The sequence below is a fragment of the Danio rerio genome, chromosome 3, assembly GCF_049306965.1.
Source record: "Danio rerio strain Tuebingen ecotype United States chromosome 3, GRCz12tu, whole genome shotgun sequence".
Classification (NCBI taxonomy): Eukaryota; Metazoa; Chordata; class Actinopteri; order Cypriniformes; family Danionidae; genus Danio; species Danio rerio.
The window spans coordinates 35,995,001-36,015,911 of NC_133178.1; the positions used below are offsets into that span (position 1 = coordinate 35,995,001).

Genomic DNA, 20,911 nt, shown 5'->3' on the forward strand with positions numbered 1-20,911 from the left:
AGTAGTCTGGCTTGCTACACAAGCCAGCCTAATAATAAGTTTAAGTGAGATAACAGTATGTTGGCTTTTCAAGCCACCATAATAACTGTATCGCTTGCGTGCACACAGCCTGCTTACCTTAACAGACGACAGAAATGAGGCGTGAGGAACAAGTCTATCAAATGCCTGCAAGTTCTATCATAGACACAGAACAACATTCAATATTATTTTTATGTCACGAAGTACAGCGAAAAGCAGCCCAAACAGTCACATCTGCTGTACATTTTATGGAGGAGTGTAAATACTGCAGTTATGACAGAGATCAATGTGTTCTGATGAAGAAAAAAAACGACAAAAGATCACTTGATCACGTTAAAATGACAGTTAACATGCATGTATTTTTACACATTTATTGTCGCGTTTGCATTACTGAGAGCAGGAAAGTGACCGACTGCACTGGTAAGCTGTATCTTCATAATATCGTTTAATTAAAATAAAAGATCAACAAATGAATGTGTCTCGACAGCCTTTACAACTGAAGGCATTATCTACACACAAAATGAAACCCCAATTAGAAAAATACTACAAACTATAAAATACTATTGATGAAAATACTTGAATCACAGACAAATCCAAATGCCCAACACAAGCAAGCTGTGCTCTAGACCAGATCAGCTCAATGACGTATAATATCTCTGACACTGCCTGTAGTCCCATTTAGTAACTTGATAGCAACCGTCTTTTTAAAGAAGCATAACTTATTTAAAAATTCAAGAGTGTGATATAACTGATGTGTTTCATGTTGTAGAACAAAACGTGAAAGTATCTTGAGTTTGTGTTAGCCCCAAACCTTATTTAAGTGATTTTACTGAGGGAACCGGAACTGCTAAAATGCTAACTCGTTTCCGGGTTTTTGCATACAAATTGACGTCATAGTTCCTCAATTCTATGGACAACAATAGCATAGGTGACGTCTAATGTAAATATCTATGACATTTCATTAGTTGTGTTTTAAAGACATCTGTCCAGCAGATAAAGATAATTCGGCTAATTTTCTTTTTTTTTTATAGCACTTTACAAACATTTTGTAAATTGGGAATGTGTGATTTATGCTTATTACAGAGACTTTTTGAAAAATATATTTAATCATTTTAATTACAATATTAACTGTCAAGAAGTTAAAGGTTAAAAACTTTGATTTTTCTGCACATTTACAGGCAGTGGTCAAAGCAGTGGAGCAGCTGGCCCAGGAAGGCAAGATTAAAGAGAAAGTCTACGGAAAGCAGAAGATCTACTTTGCAGATCAGGTTGGTCCAATGCCTCATATAATACATTATAATGGAGGGCGTTGGGCTGTGAAGATTGGATTGACCTCTAGAACCTACATAATGTATACAACACACTTTTCTAACGGCCGAGTAGTATGTTTAAATTCAAATGCAGTACCTACTGAGTAACAGGAGAATCGGACACAGCCATAGTTTTTATGAGTGAGTCGATGAGTCATTCATTCAAAAGATTTGTTCAAATACACTGATTCATCCAGTGCCAATACAAGAAAAGTCTATATAATTGAAAATGACTGGAGTGACTGTTTAAAATATAATTTGTTAAATAAACAATTAAACAAAAATCTGCAGTAAATAATTTTAAATTATTAAAAGAATGTATTAATGAGCCCTTGAAATCAAAACAACTTTCGTCTCTCTCTCTTTTTTTATTTATTTCTTCTATTTATTTTTTTATAAATGATTTCACCCAGATATCTTAATGTATGTTTAACAGGAATATTTTCGATTTTTTTTTATAAAGGAGCATTCTTTAAGGGGAAACAATACAGATTTTTCCAGATTTATTGTAAGGCCTGAAACATTAGTGAATTCCTCAATATATCTGATCGTTTTTGGTACTCCAAATCTGTTTTTCTGAAAAATTGCTGAATCATCTTCGTATTGACAAATTGTACTTCAAAAGCAATGATACCATTAAATTAACTTATTTTAATATGCAGTGCTAAAACTTGAGTAACTAATAAAAATAAAAATGGAGAGAGAAGGCAACCTATTCTAATACGACAATGAATATCAAATCTTTGCGAGGTACCATGCGTAAGTTTGACAAAACTATTACACCTGCTATACAATGTTCTAACTGCTTTCAGAAACAGCTCTCCAAAACCAGAGTCAAATAACTTTGAAAATAAAATTCTCTTGAATAACATAATCTATTGTCTGATGACGTGCTTACTGCAGCACTGCCTGAAATCACTACAAATCAAAACAACAACAATCCAATCAATCCCAGGTGAACAAAATGATGTCCTGTCTTACATTCTGTCTTGTTAAAATCATTTGACTTGGTTATAAACTTCATTTAGGGTCTGGTGTTGCTGAATCAGCCTGACAGATGTCTGTTCTGTTCCTTCAGTCTCAGTTTGAAGATGTGAGTGACGCTGACCTTAGGAAGATGGATGATCGTATTGGGGAAATCAATACAGAAGTACAGAGCATTTCACAGAGCTGCCGGCAGCTGGATACAGGTGTGTACTTTCATTGTTCTGCTGGGAAAAGATGTGTTGCTTGAACTTGTACACACATTTGCGTTTGGTAGAAAGTTCATGCCTGTGCCCACAGAGCTAAAGGAGTTAAACAGCTCATTAACCACGGCAGAGATGAAGGCACAGATCCAGGAGCTGCAGGCAGAGATTTCTGGGTACAGAGAGCGGCTGGAGAACATCAAATCAGCTACAAATCATGTGACCCCTGAGGAGAGGGAGAAGGTTTGAAAATCACTGCACTCTTTAATGTCCGGTGATCATTGTTTGTCAAATGCATAATGTAAAATCTGTTTACAGATCAGATTTTTTTTTCTGCTTGCCAGGAATTTTATAGTTTATATCCAGTTGAAGACAAAATTAGGGTTAGGGTAACCCTTGTCTTCCTCTTTTTCAAATATTTCCCTGGTGCCGTTTTTCTTTTCAAAACATTTTAATACAATAATTTTTTTATAAATAATTTGTAATAACAAACTTTTTATTTACCACGATGAGAGTCCATGACAGGCTGCTCGATTATGGGAAAAATCATAATCACGAATATTTTGGTCATATGTGTAATCACGATTATTCAAAGCGATCAAAGTCAAAATTAAGTCAAAATTATTCACGCTTCTGTGAATTTTTTATATATAAATATTTCCCAAATGATGTTTAACAGAGGAGTTGTTCACAGTATTTCCTATAATATTTTTTCTTGTGGAGAATGGCTTATTTGTTTTATTTCTGCTAGAATAAAAGCAGGTTTAAATATTTTGAAACCTATTTTAATAGCATGACATCATTTAATAGCTTAACATCCCTTTAAAAAATATATATTTTTTAATTGTCTGCTGAAGGAACTACTGTTATACAATGACTTGCCTATCTACACTAATTAAGCTTTAATTAGTTAATTAGATTAATTGTTGTTTGATTAATGATAAAAACAGTCGGCAGCAGGAATATTGCGCACTGTCACTCTAAGAATAGTCTGGCTCTGATATGGTTTCTCTTTCACATGTCTTTTGATTCTCAACTTGTTTCTTTATTACACAACTGAGATTTTAATATGAATAATCACTAAACACTTCGCTCTGACACAAATGTGCATGTATTTGACCATTTAAGCGTTCACATTAAGATGGCGTTAGATGTGTGTGCTCTGCTCATCTCAGAGCCTGTCCGAGGCTAAGCGCGGTGCGCGCACAAACAGCATGTGCTCTTTTGCACTTTTAAAAATATGAACGATGCTCATCCTGTGCTGCAAAAGTCATTTTCAAGTGGAACTGAGCTTTGCAGAACAACAAATGTGTACAACTGGAAAGGGGGCAGTATATGATGGAATAATTGTTTATCTCGATTAATGGTTTTTCATAATCGTTTGAAATCGAAACCGTATTTTCGATTAATTGCACTGCTCTACAGTACATAATAATTTTGTTTTTATTATTATAATAAGAATTATTATCATTTATAACTGTATTTATTATGGCAGCACAGTGGGTATTGCTGAATGAATTTATTATGTTAATTTATGTGTTTGTTTATTATTATTTATATACTAGTTATTTTGCAAGATAATAGTATTCAAATGCAAATTAACTATTCTTAACTAGGTTTATTAGGCAAGTCATTGGACAAAATCTGCCAAGGTCAATATTATTAATAATTATAATGTTGTTTTTGGTGTGTTTACATAGATGAATATGGCCACTGTGTAAATACACAGTACAGTTACGATCTTATTGCCACATTAGATGCGTTATGATAACATAATATATGCCTTCAGTGATTTCCTAAAGATAAATACCAAAAAATAGCACAACTGGAATCACTACAGCAGTCACGATCGTCTGATCTCATATGAAGCATGAGATCGTGATGCCATGTGCAGGTGCTGTAGTGGTGTCCCAATTCTTAGGGGTAAATTTTGAAGCCCGTCCCCTTCACTCTCGGTTTTAAGGGCCTTGGGGAACAGGAAAGGGTAGGGGTACATAAATAGAATTGGGATTGAGCCTTAGAGACTTTCACAAGCAAAAAAAAAGTTATTTTCAGCAAATTCTGCAAGAATAATATTAATAATAATTGTACAGCTAGCATCTATAAATGAATGCAAACACCCTGTAAAACTTCATCTCTCACACGCACAATTTCAACCAAAAAAAACTTAAGTTATGTAACATTGTTTTGTATTTAAATAAGCAATATTTAGTATGTGACAGAAAACTCTGTGAATGAATGATGAGCATAAATCGTATTGTTGAATTAGTACAAATAACAGCTGCATTCATTGACTTGGCCCCGGGCTCTGCTTATTATTTAGCACAGCCTTTTCAATAGTTTTTTTGCAAGTAATGCAAAAAATAACATCATGAAACCTTTCAGCGTCTTTGGAATGTGTATGATTCATTAGGTGAAGTTTATTCAGATAATGTCGCTGTCCTGGGGCAGTCAATATTATGTTCGTTTATGTTGCTGACAAATGTTTTTCTTGCCCCTCAGGTTTACAAGGAGAGAGAGACTTATGTAAAAGAGTGGAGGAAGAGGAAGAGACTGGTAATGATCCATGAAAAACATTAAATCACAACCTTATTCTACCCAAATGACAAAATGCCAACTCATTTGAATAATGCTGCCATAGTGCTGCTGTTCATTTCCGAGGAGACTTCTCTTGTAGAATGTGGTACTATTTATCACTGTCAATGGTCAATCGTACCAACACATTTTACCTTTGGTTATGCTATTTAACTTGCACTATACAGATATTTAGTTGAAAACAATCCAAGCACAGGTTTAAAGTAGTTTTCTTCTTCACCTGCTAGGTTTCCGATATGATGGGAGCTATTTTGGAGGGTTACCCAAAGAGCAAAAAACACTTCTTGGTGAGTCAGCTTCTTGAACATAAACATTTCATTTTTTTGTATTGTATATGAAAATCAGACAAAAAACAAAGCTAAAAGACTGTGTATTTTAATGAGGGATGGCTTTAATAAGGGAAAGAACTGCAATCCCATGAAGCATGGCGAAAGAAACTATTGTATTAAAAAAGGAGACAAATCTGGAGAAACAATTTTATAGCAAAACATATTTTATTATTTTTGATAGCAGTGGGAGTTCGGCATGGCTGACATTAAAGTGATGTTTTGACAGTGTCGAGATCCTGAAGCGCAAGTGTTTCAAAACACTGCACCGATGCATGATCCGAAATACCCAGGTCATGTGACTTTTGGCCCGTTTACACTGAGTGGTCATTCATTGATTTTCTTTTCGGCTTATTTCCTTTATTAATCTGGGGTCCACCTTTACGGAGTGGTACAGTATGGTACGCTTTTATGGCCATTTCCACTGTCAAAGGTACCAAAAAGTGAACCGTACCATACCACTTTTTAGGTACCCTTTTGAAAGGGTACCTAGCACAACAAAATAGTACCGAAAGGCAGAGCAAGACACGCAGCTATTGGTTTACAGAGATATGTCAGTAGCCAGGAGAATGAAAACGAATGAAGTGCCACTTTTAAATACACCGGGAAGACATTACATCGTAATAATATATACATTTAATATCAAGCCATGGTTGACCCAAGCTCAAACAAACCTTGTCGTCGTCTTGATGAACAGCCACAAAGCCAAGAAGAGCAGAATTTACCGTGCCGCATAGTTGTTTACAAGGCCGTCTAAAGTGCGAGCGGTTTTGCTTTCTCATGTGTGCTTACTCAGAACTCAGAATGATGCAATTACTTTCTAACAAGAGGCATACCTGCCAACACTCCCGTTTTTCCTGGGAGTCTCCCGTATTTCAGACCCATCTTCCGCCCATCTCCTGTATTGTTCTGTCTCCCAGAAAACTCCATGTTCTCAGAGTAACTGCACTTAATTTTTATTCATTTTATTAATGACCATAACAAGACGTATTTATTCTCAAAGTGTTCATTCAGATGTCAGACCAATGTTAAAACAAAATGCGTCACAAGAACAGAGTGTTTATAAACAAATGTCTATAGCTGCATCACCCTGGATTCGTCAGGAACTCCCACCGCTTCACTTAATCACTTGAAACCTTAATTCTACAATGTAGAATATAAATACTCCATTTGTGTAAATGTTTCTTTGCTGAAGCAGTTACAGAGCAATAAATTAAAAAATGACCACTAGATGTCACTGTAGAGTGGGGTTTCGAAACGTTTCGAAGCTTGCACACATCTGCTTCAACTATTTCAATGTTTCATAAAGCCTTGCACTGCCCACCACTAGTGAGAGGCCTACTCGACTTCATGAGATTGAGCAGAGCTAAGGAGCTATTATGGCATGTTTTACTTGCTCGGAGTCGCCTGATTGGTGGAACTTTCTGTACAACATCATTTTAAACTCAACTAACCTACATTTTAAACAATAGTTTTATAGCAGAATATGAAAAAAAAAAAAAACGTTACATGATGTAGTTTTTCTTCACAAATTCAGCTATTACGTGATTGTTTTTAAGTGAGTTGGAGTAAAAGCATATAGTTGATTAACAACCTTGGAGCTCACAATAGGTCTGACTTTGAAAGGAAATTGGTTTTTACTTTTTAAGATTGTTTCCCTATTGAGAAATTAATAGATTTTTATTATTTAGCTAAATATTGTGGAAATATAATTTAACTCATAGTTTGTCTTGCCCTTGTATTAATATTCACATCATCCGAAAATGAGAATGTCAAATGAGGGGAAGTTATTATAATATTACTTAATTGCTGAATTAAAACGTTCAGTAAAAACGAGTGTTTTCATGGTAGCTTTAAAGTTGCCTTTGTGTTTTGTCAGGAGGAGGCTGGGATTGAAACAGACGAGGACCATAAAGTGACAATGCCCAACATCTGACGAAAAGGCAAGCTGATTAATTCTGATGCTGCCAGGAAACCTGACCTTTAGAAATGTCACAAAGTAATGCATTCTGGGACAGTAAAAGAACAGTTCTATTGAAAACCAACTCTATTTATAATTCTTATTTTGGGAACAAACCACCAGGCTGTAAATAAGTTTGAACATTCTTTATTTTTCAATTAAAAAATGATACAGATACAAAAATATTTCAAGCGGATTCTCTCATTGAATTCAGAAATGCAGAAGCACAGAGCGGAGTATAGTAAATGAGCAAGACGCAGCGTCGTTTCTGTGAGTTAGCATTTCATTGTATGGCTTCACTAGTAAAGACGTCCCTTATTCCAGCACAGTTGATTGCACAATCATCTGCTCATCGTTTATTATTTTAAACAATCTCAGTACACCAAAATCTGTCCTGAGTTGACATCAATTCTAATTATGCCTTAATTAACATCATCATAAATATAAATAGATTTGGGCGGTCACACCATGTGAAGTTGCTACCAAGCAAAAAGATGTCTGCATGTCTTCAATGATAGCTTACGCAGCACATACTGATCACAAGAGCTTAAACTATCAACATAAACATAGAATAAAACACTGGACATAATTGCGACAAACACACAGATGAACAAAAATCAACATCACATGATAATAAGAGGTTCATATTCCATTATTTGTGCGTAGACGCTGCAATCTTTGGTCACAGAATCCCAAGGACAGTAGCTTAAAAGAGGAACCTAAATGCTTAAAATGAAAGGATGGCTCAGCATCGCCTGACTTATTTTTTTTTTAAATGTACAGGACAGCTGTTTTTGGATGTTAAAAAAACAACTGACAGTGATACATCACAGTGTAACTAGATCTTTCAGCTCCCCTTTCCAGCACTAAGCTAATTGCAAAGGCCAAAACCTAGTTGTGCTTTGGAAAACATCTTGAACATGAGGTAAAGGTGATAATCTAACGCAACACACCAGGCTTTATCATTCACAGGCAGCTGTCTGGTTTATAATAGAGCAAATTAAGAAACATTTCACACCTCAGTTTTAGACAGTTCTTATTTGGGGTTGTCAGGATGCTGTTTTATCTGTGAACATGCAAATACTGAGGGGAAAACTGAACTGATATGATTACTCTTAAGGACTGAGGTGTTTTTTGAAAACACTGACTAAACAAAACACATAAGCTAAAAGTGTACGAGGAAACAGAATATTCAATCTCAAACATGTTTTTCCCTCTTAGTACCTTTTAAATCACTAGTTATAAATTGACAGATATGGCTAAATTATTGCATTTGCACACTTTTTGATTGGAATCACTGCCATAAATGCTACACAACATCAGTCAATACTTGACACTGCTTCATTTCATCAGAGTTCTTCAATGCACTCTAGTCCAGTAGTGTGCTGAGCCCTGCTGTATTTTGTGTGTGTGTGTGTGTGTATTTAAGTGTCTTTATTTTCTTGAATAAGATAATAGCCTGAGGGGCAGACATATTGACCGCTTCAGTACAGTTGACCATTCACCTGCTGCAGTACAGTCACCACAAACTCCCTCAGCGTCTGTCAACAATAAAGAACAATAAAACGTGGTTATTTAAAGCATTTTCAAAAGTTATTTAAAGGGCACCCCTTTTTTTAAGATTTAATATTATGGTTCTCCTGAGTGTGCCAGTTTAGGCTCAGTTCAAAACACAAATCAGATTTCTTTATTATGTGTAAAAAAAAAAAAGTCATTTTGGGGGCGTTTACACAGGTTGTTGTTTTAGGGGTGTGCTGCTTCACATGAAAATTAGTTTTTCAGCCGTACATGTTCGACTTGGACACAGACCAACCAGAGACTACTGTTGAGGAATCAATATTCCTAATGTGCCAGAATGTGTCAGAGTAGTAGCTACAAAATCATTTGTGTCTTTGTATAGTTTTAAAGCCGCTATGTAACGATGCATGCATCATCCGTACAGGGATGTAATGATTAATCGATTTCACTATTAACCGCGCTTTAATTCGTCACGGTTAATTAATCATAAAGGCTTCTCAACACCGTTTTTCTGCACGAATCAAAACTGCAGCTACTAAAAGTTATGCCAACTGTGTGCTAGTTTGAAGTTCCGAGCTTGTACACCGAGACTAATAACCACGCACACTGGATTAACTTAGACTGAGGCTATAACTAAGGCAAGTTCATTATTTCCAATGGAGGGATGCGCACACGAGGCAACACGCTCAAACTTTACAGCCGCACCTAGTTGAGATGACAGGGAGCTTCTGTGACGGCTGAAGTTTAAGGAAGATGCAATGAAAAGTACACACATTTGCAAACCCACCTAAAGTTACAAACAATGGCGCTGATGAGAGCGATCATGTGGTGAATGTTGATCCGCCAGCCGAGATCAATCAAATGTTTTTGGAGAGAGTGCTGAAAGACTCAGTGGATCAGCTATTTTAAATGGCCTGATTCTCGGTATGTTGCATTCACTATGTGTTCAGCGCAAATGGCCGCTAAATGTAAATCTCTTGCTCATTTGCAGGAAGACAATGAAGGCTCCTGTGTTGAGCCAAATGAGCCTTACAGCCAAAAATAAAGCAAGGGTGTTCTTTTTGTGATATCGCTTTGACTCACACACTGAAAATGGCGGACGTGAACCAAAAAATGGTATGGTAATGCGCGCATGTCAATCAATATTCGTGGGCAGGGGGACCGCACTACTACATCAAGTTGCGGTCTCAAAACCGCTCCAATTAGTCCACCGCTTATATTTTGTTAAATTGAAAAAAAAAAGGACTGGGTGTGTTTATATCACCCCAATATGACGGTCTATATACAATATCTGGGATGGGCAAACTTGATCCTCGAGGGCTGGTGTCGCTGCAGAGTTTTGTTCCAACACTAGTCAAACACACCTGAACAAACTAATCAGTGTCTTCAAGATCACTTGAACTCTATAGGGAGGTCTGTTTGAATAGGGTTGGAGCTAAACTATGCAGGACACTGGCCCTCCAGGATCAAGTTTGCCCACACCTGTACTATACCTTCACACGTCTGTCCAAACAGCTTGAAAAGTAGATTTCTCATCATAGGTGCCCTTTAAAGGCACAATATGTCATTTTTGCCACTAGAGAGTGTGTATTCACAACAAACAAAAGCCTAGTTTATGACTGATGCTGTGTCCCAATTCACATACTATCTGTCCTAAATAGTATTTAAAAATAGAATTAGTGTGTCCCAAATAGTAGTATCCTGAAAAGAGTATGCCGAAGAATCATGTATGGTTTACTATTTCCAGTAAAAATTAAGTGTAGAACCGTTGATACTCTAACCACTGATATTGCCCACAGCACATCCGATGTAAATTCGATTAGAACTACACATGCGGGTGAAAATTGTAAAAAAAACTACAAACATGGTGTACGCGCGAGACCAATCTTCATGTAGTAGGCTTCGGTAGAGATGTTTGTTTGACTGTAAATATCTAGCCTACTGAAAATATATTTTAATGGCGTTTTCCGTGTTATATTTCATCTGCAACAACAATACTGTGGCTAGTATGGGGCTAAATGTTGCCTTTGTAAAAGGGGTAAATATAAAAAATATATACAGAAGTGAAAATATTTTAAAGCTTTTCTCAATCCATATTCAGTAAATTACACAAAGCTTACAAAGCGATGTAGTCTTTAAATACAGTTGTGGTCAATATTTAGACTAAAACTAACATTTTGCCACTTTAACCAAATGTTTTACCAGAAAATTTACCAAACATGCATTTTGTCATACGTCAGACTGGGGAAATCTCTAGCCCCAATTATGTTATATTAAAAATATTTAATAATAACAATTTATAAAACTGGAAAAATATGAAATTTAAGGGATAGTTCAGCCAAAACAAACAATCATTCACATATTTATTTTGTGTTTAAAAAACTTACTTGAAGGTGAATAGATAGCAGGTACATTTTGATTTTTGGTTGAACTATCCCATTAAATGTGTGAGCTTGTGTACCTGTGGCTTGCAGTGTTCCTCTATCCAGCTGAAGACACAGGCGGAAAGCTCCTGAAAACTGCTGACCGACACTGAGGCACTGAAGGACTGGAACAGAGAGTCCATGATGCTCTGAAAAACACTGAACTTCACCTGATCTGAAACCTGCTCGCTGCCCTGCTGAGGGTTATTCTGATGGGCCTTCACAATGTGCTCATAGTTCCTGAAACAAACCACACAATCTGCCTTTTAGACACACATTTGAACAAAGACATTTTTTTCTGAATATCTCCCTCACTCTAAGATCTAAAGGTTTTAACGCTTGATGGTTCAAAAGCTTCACATTGACGTGATTGTCATGTTGACGATAGCCTATCGCACCCAGTTTGGACCCTGACACAAAAAAAGCATAGTAGTAGTAGTGATTAAATATATACACGGATTGATCATAAGGCACTGGGTGATTACCAACCGTGATCATAAGCTTTTCCTCCATATTGACTTAGCACTATTCTCTGTGTTGACTGGCTAGTGTCTGTACTTTTAAAGCCTAGTTCACACTACAGGATTTTAAGCCTGTTTTGAACCCGATTTGAAAGTTACAAGCCTGCCAACAGATCGGGCTGTGATCAGGAAAAAATCTGGGGGTGCTCGGCGCTTGGCAGTCTTTATGTGTGAACAACCGAATGGCGCATCAAAGAGGCTCGCTGATGCGTAGCCAACACCTCGCAAACGAAAATCCAATATCTAGCGTGCTGAATATTCCAGAGCAGCTGGTCGACTCAACCCCATGTGCGGTCAGATGTAGTGACGAGCTGCAGCCAATGAGTGAGCATATGAGCATGAGCTGAATGGCTGTTGTGCTCAGAAGCTCAACAGAAATGTCTGTGATTGGCCAGAACGGGCATTGATGCACTCGCCTCACTCTGTATGTTTACACAGACACGAGATAAGGCTAAAATATTAACAGTGGAACTAGAATTCTATAACTTTCAGAATTACCATAGCATTCATTCTGACCGTTCTCATATAAGACATCATATTTACATTCAAAGCTTCTATTGAGATTTTAAAATTAAGCTTTGAATGTCTGTCATCATATTTTATGACACCATTATTGTAAAAATATCTTTTTGGTAATATAGCTTATAAATATTTAGTTAAGATACTTGAACACCAGCAAAGATCTGGGGCCTGTTTCAGTAAGGAGGTTCAAACAACTCAGAGTTTAAACTTAAACTCTGAGTTGATTTACCGAGAGATTAAAAACTCAAAGTTTTGGGTTTCAGAATAGCTGAGTAGATCAACTCAGAGTTAAGCTCACACACCGTGACTATAAAAAGGCATTATTAATGGAGGGCAGATATTACGGGTGACCATGGCACCATCTTAAAAAAAGAGATCAGCATTTCTTTCTCCAGCTGAACTTGATGTGATGATGCAAAGTTATAGCAAATATGAGTGTATATATTTAAAACGAAGCAACCATCAGTGAAACAGAGACAGCCTGGGAAAACAGCTGCTCAAGTTAATGTGTAATTTTTCATTTAAATATTTAAGTATAATAAAATAAGTAATGTAATGTTTGACAATTATATTTTTTTCTAAACATTTATACATGTTTATCAAGTATTAATTGATTTAACAGTGAACTTGTGTGTCTGCCTTTTTTACTGATCAAGTGATAGTTTGATATAACATTTAGAAGGTAAGCAGAACTAGAAAAAAATGTTATAAGAATAATAATTCCATTAATCTAGTAACAGTACATGTCGAAGGTCAGTAAATTTAAGCTAATTATTTATGCTTTTAAAAAGGGACAAGCCATTCTCGTACGTGACTTTGTTCTGTGTGTGACTAAAATGTAGGCAATGTATGTTTCCATCCAAGTATATTACATAAATTTATGTGCAAAACTGGAATATTGCATAAAAGATGTGAATAAAGCAGCGTTGCCATCCAACGAGTCAAAGATAACAAAATTGTCACTTCCTGATTAACTGATTAATTATCAACAGTAAAAACAGAATTTACTGTGGTAGAAGAAGCTGTCAATTATTTCTTTATTTATAAATGTACTTGCGCCTCAGAGTCAGAAGACAATGCTGACACACGGTGAACACGTGGGGGCGTTTGAAGCCATGAGACGCGGAGATTCTTAACACGCTCCAGATGATCGGAAGTAATTAATTATATACGCTAATACTGAAACAGTTAAGGCATTTTAAAATGAGCAAAACAACATTTAAGATGTGTAGTGTGCTCAGCCTGCTGGTTTGTCCATTTACACACATTTTCATCATCATATCATAACCTTTTTTAATGCACATACTGTAATTTGTTCAGTAAAAGTGTTTCCATCATAGTTTATGCGCATATTTTCTATCGAATAAAAGGTTTTCCTACTCAGTTATGCATGTGTTTTTATGCATATTTTCAAAACTTATGTGCATCATGACGTGTCCATCAATCGTTTTTAGGCACATATTAAATATGAGCATCAAAAAAGTGGGTGGAAACGTAAGGCTACGGCGAGAAAAAACACTTCATCTTTAAAAAAGGGAGGAGACCAACAGAAATTCTGAGTTTAGAGAATAAAACCTGCTTCTGACCAGGTTAGGTTCACAGAGTAAGTTACCATGGTAACTGACTCTGAGTTAAAGTTACCTTTCTTTCAGAAACAGGCTTGACTTACCCTGGTTTCTCCAGTTTGACAAACCTGCCATTTTGAAACGGAAAACCCAGAGTTTCCCTCATTTCAGGGTTAAAATACTTTACTTAACCTCCTTTCTGAAACAGGCCCCTGGACCTCACTTTTAGTAAACCTTGCAAATGAGCGACTGATCTGCTGATGCATCAGCTGACTGACAATATTTTTAAACATTTCCTTTAAAGCTTTTAGAAAAGTGCTCCACGTCTCACGCCTTCAAATTTCACCACGCGCCCACTGCGTGTCGGGATTGCCTTCTAAAGTGCAAGTCATTTATTAAATGAAAAGATTCGCGCAGCTTCTCCTACCGCAGCAAATTCCGTTTTTACTGTTGATATTTGGTGCCAGATAATCAAGAAGAGACAATTTTGTTGGCTTTGACTTGTTGGATGGAAACGCTGCTTTATACATATATATTTTTTATGCAATAATCCAGTTTTGCGCATAAATTTATTTAGCATTTTTGGATGGAAACATAGCTACGGTCAGTGATGTTATCAGCACTCAAGCAGCCAATAGTGTTCAGTTTTTTTTGCTGTCTCCTCCCTCAACATTTTATTGGCTGTGCTTGACTGAGCTGTTGTGGAACGAGTTGTTGTCAGATCATGTAGTGTGTGACCCCCTCTTGTGGATAATTTAGGTAGTGTTGCGTAGTGTAAACACCACAGCGATTTAAAGACACAAAATCAAGTCGTGTAGTGTGAACGGTACAGTGAGTTCCTTTCAAACGCATGCAAATTCAACAGACCAGAAACACAAGCTCCTGCAACAAGATTCACTGCGTTCAAAAGTTCAGTGAACCCTGACCTGTGAAATCGCATCACGTAACTGCATGATCCATTCCAAACGTGACTTTTCTGTACTGAAATTTCATAAAGCAAGCAATTGCTCCATAATTTGATGTCTTAATCATCTTGTTTTATCCTGCCCAGTTTCACAGCGTAATATGACAGAATTTTGCAACCTCAAACTCTAGTGTGACCACTGCTTTACACATTTACAAAAGGACTGTATTACATATGCCAGGCCAGTATTTGGTCTACTTGTTAGTGCTACCTTTAAGGAAGTGACAAAAGGTCATTGGCAGCTTGTTGCTGGTGTGTACATAAAATTTGCAGTGTGTGTGTGTAAGATGCGTCTCCACTTTTAGTTGTAATATGAAGTAAATCGACACTTAGATTATGGATTGTTAGCAAACAACAACACCTCCACATACTCTGTCAATGTTATGTGTTTGTGCTTGTCTTTAATCTACATTACACTAAATGCATACCATTCAGCACACATGACGTCATAAATTTCAAAGATTGTTTTTTCAGGCGTTTACACACACTCAACAATTGCAGCGTTTTCAAAAACTTCTACCTTGTGACCCATTTTTAGTCCCCAAAAATGCTGTTTTGTAAACGAACAGGAAAAACTCTTAAAAATAGTTGTTTTTGGTTGAAAACTTTGTTCTCCTAAAAGGGTGTTTTTTATCTTTCTTAACAGAAGAATGATGGTGTCAGATAAAGCCTTATGAAACCTGAAAAAGCCCTACAGGAGTGTAACTGAATCTATACTTGTCTGCATGAGCTGTTAAAATGTTTCCGGCCCCCCTCTAAATAACCAACTACTCACGTTTTCATAATTTTCAGCGCCATCACCTCCTTCCTAAGTGTGGAAACATCCTCTTCCTGCTTCTTCTTTTCTTTGTGGAGAAACTGAATGTAGTCGATTGCTACACACACAGACACACACACACACATATAAAGTTGCTGAGCCTTTTCATTCCACACAAGATGACAACAGCATATAAATAGGTATTGAAGGTTCTCACTCTTTTGCAGGACTGTAGCTTTGCTCATCTTTTGTGTGGCCATGGAGAAGTCTGACTGCTGCTGACATGTAGGCACTATAGACTGCAGGTCATCATAGCCTTTCTGTGAGATTAAAGATCCATGGAGATAATTTGAAGGAGTTAAACTTGCAACATGCAGAACTGTGCTATTTTATAAGCAAGCTACTTAGGGTTTTCAATGGCTTGGTGCAAAGTAAACACAACTCATCTTAGTATCTGCCAAGAGTTTGGGTTTTGCACTTGGAAATACAATGTGCTAATCTCGCTGTAGTTTTCCAGCAAAATAAAAGCCTGATGTTTTAAAAATAAAAAGTAATTAAGATTTAATATAAACATTATAACATACGTTTACAACTGCTAAAATTAAATTGATTCTTACACTTTATTTTTACATTGACATATTACAATATTATTATTTCTTTCACTTAACTGGTAGTAGCAATAATATACAGCATTGTGAAATTGATTTATTTTTGTATTTTTTTGTGGCCTAATGATGCAAATCAACAAAACATATCAACAGACGTACAACAGCAAACGTAGAGCTTTAAAATAATCATAATAGCAATAATAGTTTTTATAATAATAATGATCCTACTTAGGTCCCCTCCAAAGAGCCGCCATAAAATGAGCACAAAATTTTCTTGATTTTATTTGATACATTTTCTTTATGTCCTTGTTACAGTGTAACTATTTATGTAACTACTGTTTTACATGTCAATTAATTACATGTACCTACTAAATATAGGTTAGTTGTGCGTAATTATGCATAACTAACTCATTTTTATAATTGGTGTACGTATATGTAAGTAGTGGAACATATATATGGACACCTTAAATGAAAGTGTTACCTTTTTCTATTTCTTAGATTTATTATGTTTCCTAAACTAGTAAACACAAGTCAAATTAAAGCTGCAAGCAGCAATGAAAGGGACCTGGGACCACTCGGTGGCCTCAGGATGACAGAGCACAGCGAACAATAATATATTAAGCTGATAAATATCTAAAAAAAAATTCAGAAATCATCAATATATGCCAAACTTCCTTCTGTCAGCAGGTGGTGCTATGACTGTGACTCGATATTGGCATGCAGATGTCTTCAGGAGAGGAATCTTATCGAACGTGAGAATTTTCAGGCAGGTCTGTCAGTTTTAATATGTGTGCGTGAATCGTAGCTTGGAGGCTAGTCTGTTTAATGTGCATGGGTGGAGCTGTCATGTCATTTTGCCACGCCCACTTCGGAAACCTATAACAAACGTAAATTTTTGCTACTTCTGGGGCAGATGCAATGTTTTGTGAGTTTTCGGGCATGTTTAGATCAAAATCTAAACAAAATAGCGATTCATTCTGGATAAGAAAAAGAAGAGAAAGAAGAAACAGCAATTCCAACAGGGTCAGTTGTATAAACTGCTTATTGTATTCTTAAAACGTTCATCACCTTTTTTCCCCTTTAAGACTGGGCATTTGTATTTTAAAGTCAATTACAAAAAGAATGATCACTCTACTTTGAATCCAAACCAAACTGGTTACTCTAGTTTGTCATACTAGTGTACTAATAAACCAGAAAAGACTTTTATTTCGTCAGCTACTTTTTTCCATGTGTCTGTCTGTTAGCCTGAAAAGCGTCACACATACCTTGATGGCGTCCCTGCGTTTCTGCTCTGCCTGCGTGTGTGCGTGCCTCCTGCGGTCTTTATATGACTCTTTATAAGGCGTCTCATGTCTGTTGTCACTGTCTTCATCATCTAAACCAATGGGAGGAACAAATATCTGTTAGCCATCAGCAGTCATTAAGATCACACAAAAAAACTGAAGCAAAAGACACAAAACAAAATAAACTAAATTGATAACAAAAGTATTTCATTGTCCATCTTAAAATGCAGATAATAGGGAAATATTGACACATTTTCATTCACTCTGTTACTCAAGTGGATTATCAAAAAAGATTATAACAAGTCAGCTGTTTAAAACGTATTTAAATATACATGAAGTCTGTCATGCAAAATCACCAAAGGAAAATCCAGTTAAGACGATAATAAAAAGAAGGAAAAGGGAATGAATAAAATGCATGCATGGATGAATCATTCACAGTGAAAGGTGACTGATGAATAACCTTGTGATTCTGAACAGGAAACAATGGGAAATTCAGAGTAAAGAGTTTGATATACACAACAAACGGCTATGTTTGACACTGAATAAATAGCAGTATCATCACCTGTGTTTGGTACTGAAGAGGCACTTGTGGATCCGATACTGTTGGCTCTAGACACCAAACTTCCTTTACGTGCGCTCTCTGCAAAAAAACCTAGAGATATGGAGGTCAAGGAAAATGTAAATATTTCAATAAAATTGTCATGTGTTTGGTAAGTCCAATATTGCACAGAACAAAGCAAACAGTTTTTAATACTAGTGTTAGTTTTATAGATAAAAAAAAAATAGAATGATAGAATTAGTTTTCATACGTGCATGTTTGTAATTAATATATTAGCTTTAAGTAACTATTATAGAACTAATAACCTTGTTACCCTAGTGCATCACTTTCTTTTCTAAAAATTTCCCAAATGATGTTTAAAAGAGCAAAAAATATTATGTCTGATAATATTTTTTCGTCTGAAAAAAGTCTTATCCATTTTATTTCGGCTAGAATGAAAGCAGTTTTTAATTTTTAAAAGCCATTTTAGTGTCAAAATTATGAGCCCCTTTAAGCCAATTTTTTTTTGGATAGTCTACAGAACAAACCATCGTTATACAATAACTTGCCTAATTACCCTAACCTGCCTAGTTAACCTAATTAACCTAGTTAAGCCTTTAAATGTCACTTTAAGCTGTATAGAAGTGTCTTGAAAAATATCTAGTCAAATATTATTTACTGTCATCATGGCAAAGATAAAAGAAATCAGTTATTAGAAATTAGTTATTAAAACTATTATGCTTAGATATGTGTTGAGAAAATCTCTCTGTTAAACAGAAATTGGGGGAAAATAAAGAGGGGGGCTGTTATTCTAATTTAACATAGTTTCCATTTTTGTATATAGGGATCTATTTTCACTAGTATGTACATCTAGTTTTGGCAACTATGTATTCCAAATGTGACATATTTTATACACTGATTGAAGATTATTTGACACTAGTTTCTATTATTTAGACTCTAGTGCTTTATCGTTACATACTGGTACCTATAAACAGATGCTTTAATAGGTAGTATCTAATGAAAAGTACTTCTATCTATTAAAAAGTACAAATTAATGAGTACTAATGTCGTATCTTTTCACATCTTTTATTTAATGCTATGTCAGATTTACTGGCTATCTTTATGGCAAAAAAAATTCAGAATAAAAGAAATATTCAAACAAACACAAGTTATCGACAGACTTTTTAATCATTAATAAATCATTAATAAATGACAAAAGCGCTAAATTGTTTTGCGTCAAAACTGCTAAATAGTTCACTTAATTTAAAAATAAAGTATTACACAAACGTTAGGAGCAGGACAGTGCACTAAACTATGTTTCTCTCTATGAGAGAGGTTTTCTTCTATGTTTAAGTAGAAATGCATGTATCAATAAGTAATAGTACTTAAAATGATACTAGTATCAAAAAGTACAGGTAGCATGACATTAGATATATTTCTAGAAATATTAAAGACAGCTTGCTATAATAACCTTTCTGATTTTCGTTATTAAAGTCATTTTTTTCATCTTGGTATCGACTGACAGTTGAGACTTATTGATCTACTTACTGTGGTCAAAGCCGTTGTCACTGAAGGTGCCATCCGTCTGCTGAGACATGGTGACAGGAGGTGGAGAAAGACAAACAGAAAAAACAGTCAAAACAAGACACACTGATGTTGATAACCAACCCAAACACAGGCTGAGTGACCTGTCCTGCCTTACACCTTTATCTAGGACACATCTAACTCCCTACTGTGATGTGTCCCAAATAAATCCCTTTAAAAGCTGATATTTCATCTACATACATATTGTGTCTCAAAACTTTCAGATTGAGCAATCACTGCCATATTGTCACAGTGCCATTAGCGTGTGGAAATGAGGGTGTACTTTATTTAGTGCGTATGAAGAGAATAACGTTAAAAAAGGGACAATAAAGAAATCAAACAAAGGGTCAAACAAACAAAAGAAAGAACCTGGTAGAATCGAGTCCTTCAAGGGAGTCGGTTCGGTAGTTCGAACGAATTGTCTGCGCCAAATAAACTGTCAGCCTAGATAGGCAGTTACATACGTTTTGAAACACATCCAGATATAGTCAATGTAGCCAACAAGCAAGTTAGCTTAGCGGTTTCAACTCTTGCACATCTGTTACATAGCTTCCTTAATACTATCAACAACATAGCTTAAACAGACTGTTATTCAAATAAACCTTCAGAATAATAAATGTTTTTGTTTCGGCAGTGATTTGTTTTCAATATCAGCTCTGGAAAGACAGATTAGGGTCATGTGGGAAGGAGGATAATTGTTCTTTGACTTGCTGAACTTTAAGGTTAGCCAGCTGAGCTAGAGAGTGAAACCAAACCCTACGGACCAGCGATTAAAAGACACACGCATCACGAGGGTGATTCTGAAGGAAAGGGTTGTATAAAACCAAAATATGTTTTTTATGTGACTAGTTTTGCTTACTTTTAGCCAGGGATCCTCCGGCGACGCGCTGTTTTCCGTCATTTTGGAATAAACAATGACGGGATGTTACAAGCTGCGCCTCCTAGTGGCCATAATCTGTCTACAAACTTATCCTCCCACAGCGTTTGACACATTTTGGTGCCTTTCGGTTAACTCATTAGTGTTGATTCGTTCATTCACGTTTTCTTTACACATCACGTTAACGTATTAATACAGTCCATATATGCATCAGACTATAATTTATCTATGCATCTCTTAGCAGTATGTGGTCATTTATTCCACGTGGTGGTGCTATAAGAGTTAAAATTAGAGTTAAACATCACTCATTGTAAATGACACGCACGCACGCACGCACGCACACATCTATCTATCT

General features: G+C 36.0%; 2 protein-coding genes across 3 annotated transcripts in view; one reads left to right on the forward strand and one right to left on the reverse strand.

Annotated features, from left to right (window-relative positions):
- Nucleotides 1–7,578, forward strand: part of psmc3ip (PSMC3 interacting protein) — a 22,921-nt gene extending 15,343 nt beyond the window's left edge. The window contains 6 exon segments of the mRNA NM_001002124.2: nt 1,197–1,286; nt 2,407–2,518; nt 2,613–2,758; nt 5,018–5,071; nt 5,338–5,397; nt 7,316–7,578. Of these exon segments, the coding sequence (NP_001002124.1) occupies nt 1,197–1,286; nt 2,407–2,518; nt 2,613–2,758; nt 5,018–5,071; nt 5,338–5,397; nt 7,316–7,372 (519 nt within the window). The 3' untranslated portion in view covers nt 7,373–7,578.
- mlx (MAX dimerization protein MLX) lies at nt 7,528–20,621 on the reverse strand. Of its 2 annotated transcripts, none has more exons than NM_001309416.1 (8): nt 20,539–20,621; nt 19,644–19,680; nt 18,120–18,209; nt 17,540–17,649; nt 15,884–15,986; nt 15,685–15,784; nt 11,376–11,577; nt 7,528–8,937 (listed from the first exon to the last, which is right to left on the reverse strand). In NM_001309416.1, the coding sequence occupies exons 1-8, from the start codon at nt 20,578–20,580 to the stop codon at nt 8,881–8,883; spliced, it is 741 nt and encodes a 246-aa protein (NP_001296345.1). In that variant the 5' UTR covers nt 20,581–20,621; the 3' UTR covers nt 7,528–8,880. The 2 variants fall into 2 exon arrangements, with proteins under 2 accessions (NP_001296345.1, NP_001019394.2); NM_001024223.2 differs by having other exon boundaries at nt 19,644–19,683.
- Nucleotides 20,622–20,911: the final 290 nt, after the last annotated feature.

Coding starts and splice junctions, on each gene's coding strand:
- mlx (NM_001024223.2), bottom strand. CDS start 20,580: ATGACGGAAAACAGCGCGTCGCCGGAGGATCCCTGGCTAAAA. Junction 19,684..20,538: donor CGGAGGATCCCTGGCTAAAA/GTAAGCAAAACT, acceptor ACCATGTCTCAG/CAGACGGATGGCACCTTCAG. Junction 11,578..15,684: donor GCGCTGAAAATTATGAAAAC/GTGAGTAGTTGG, acceptor GGTTTGTTTCAG/GAACTATGAGCACATTGTGA.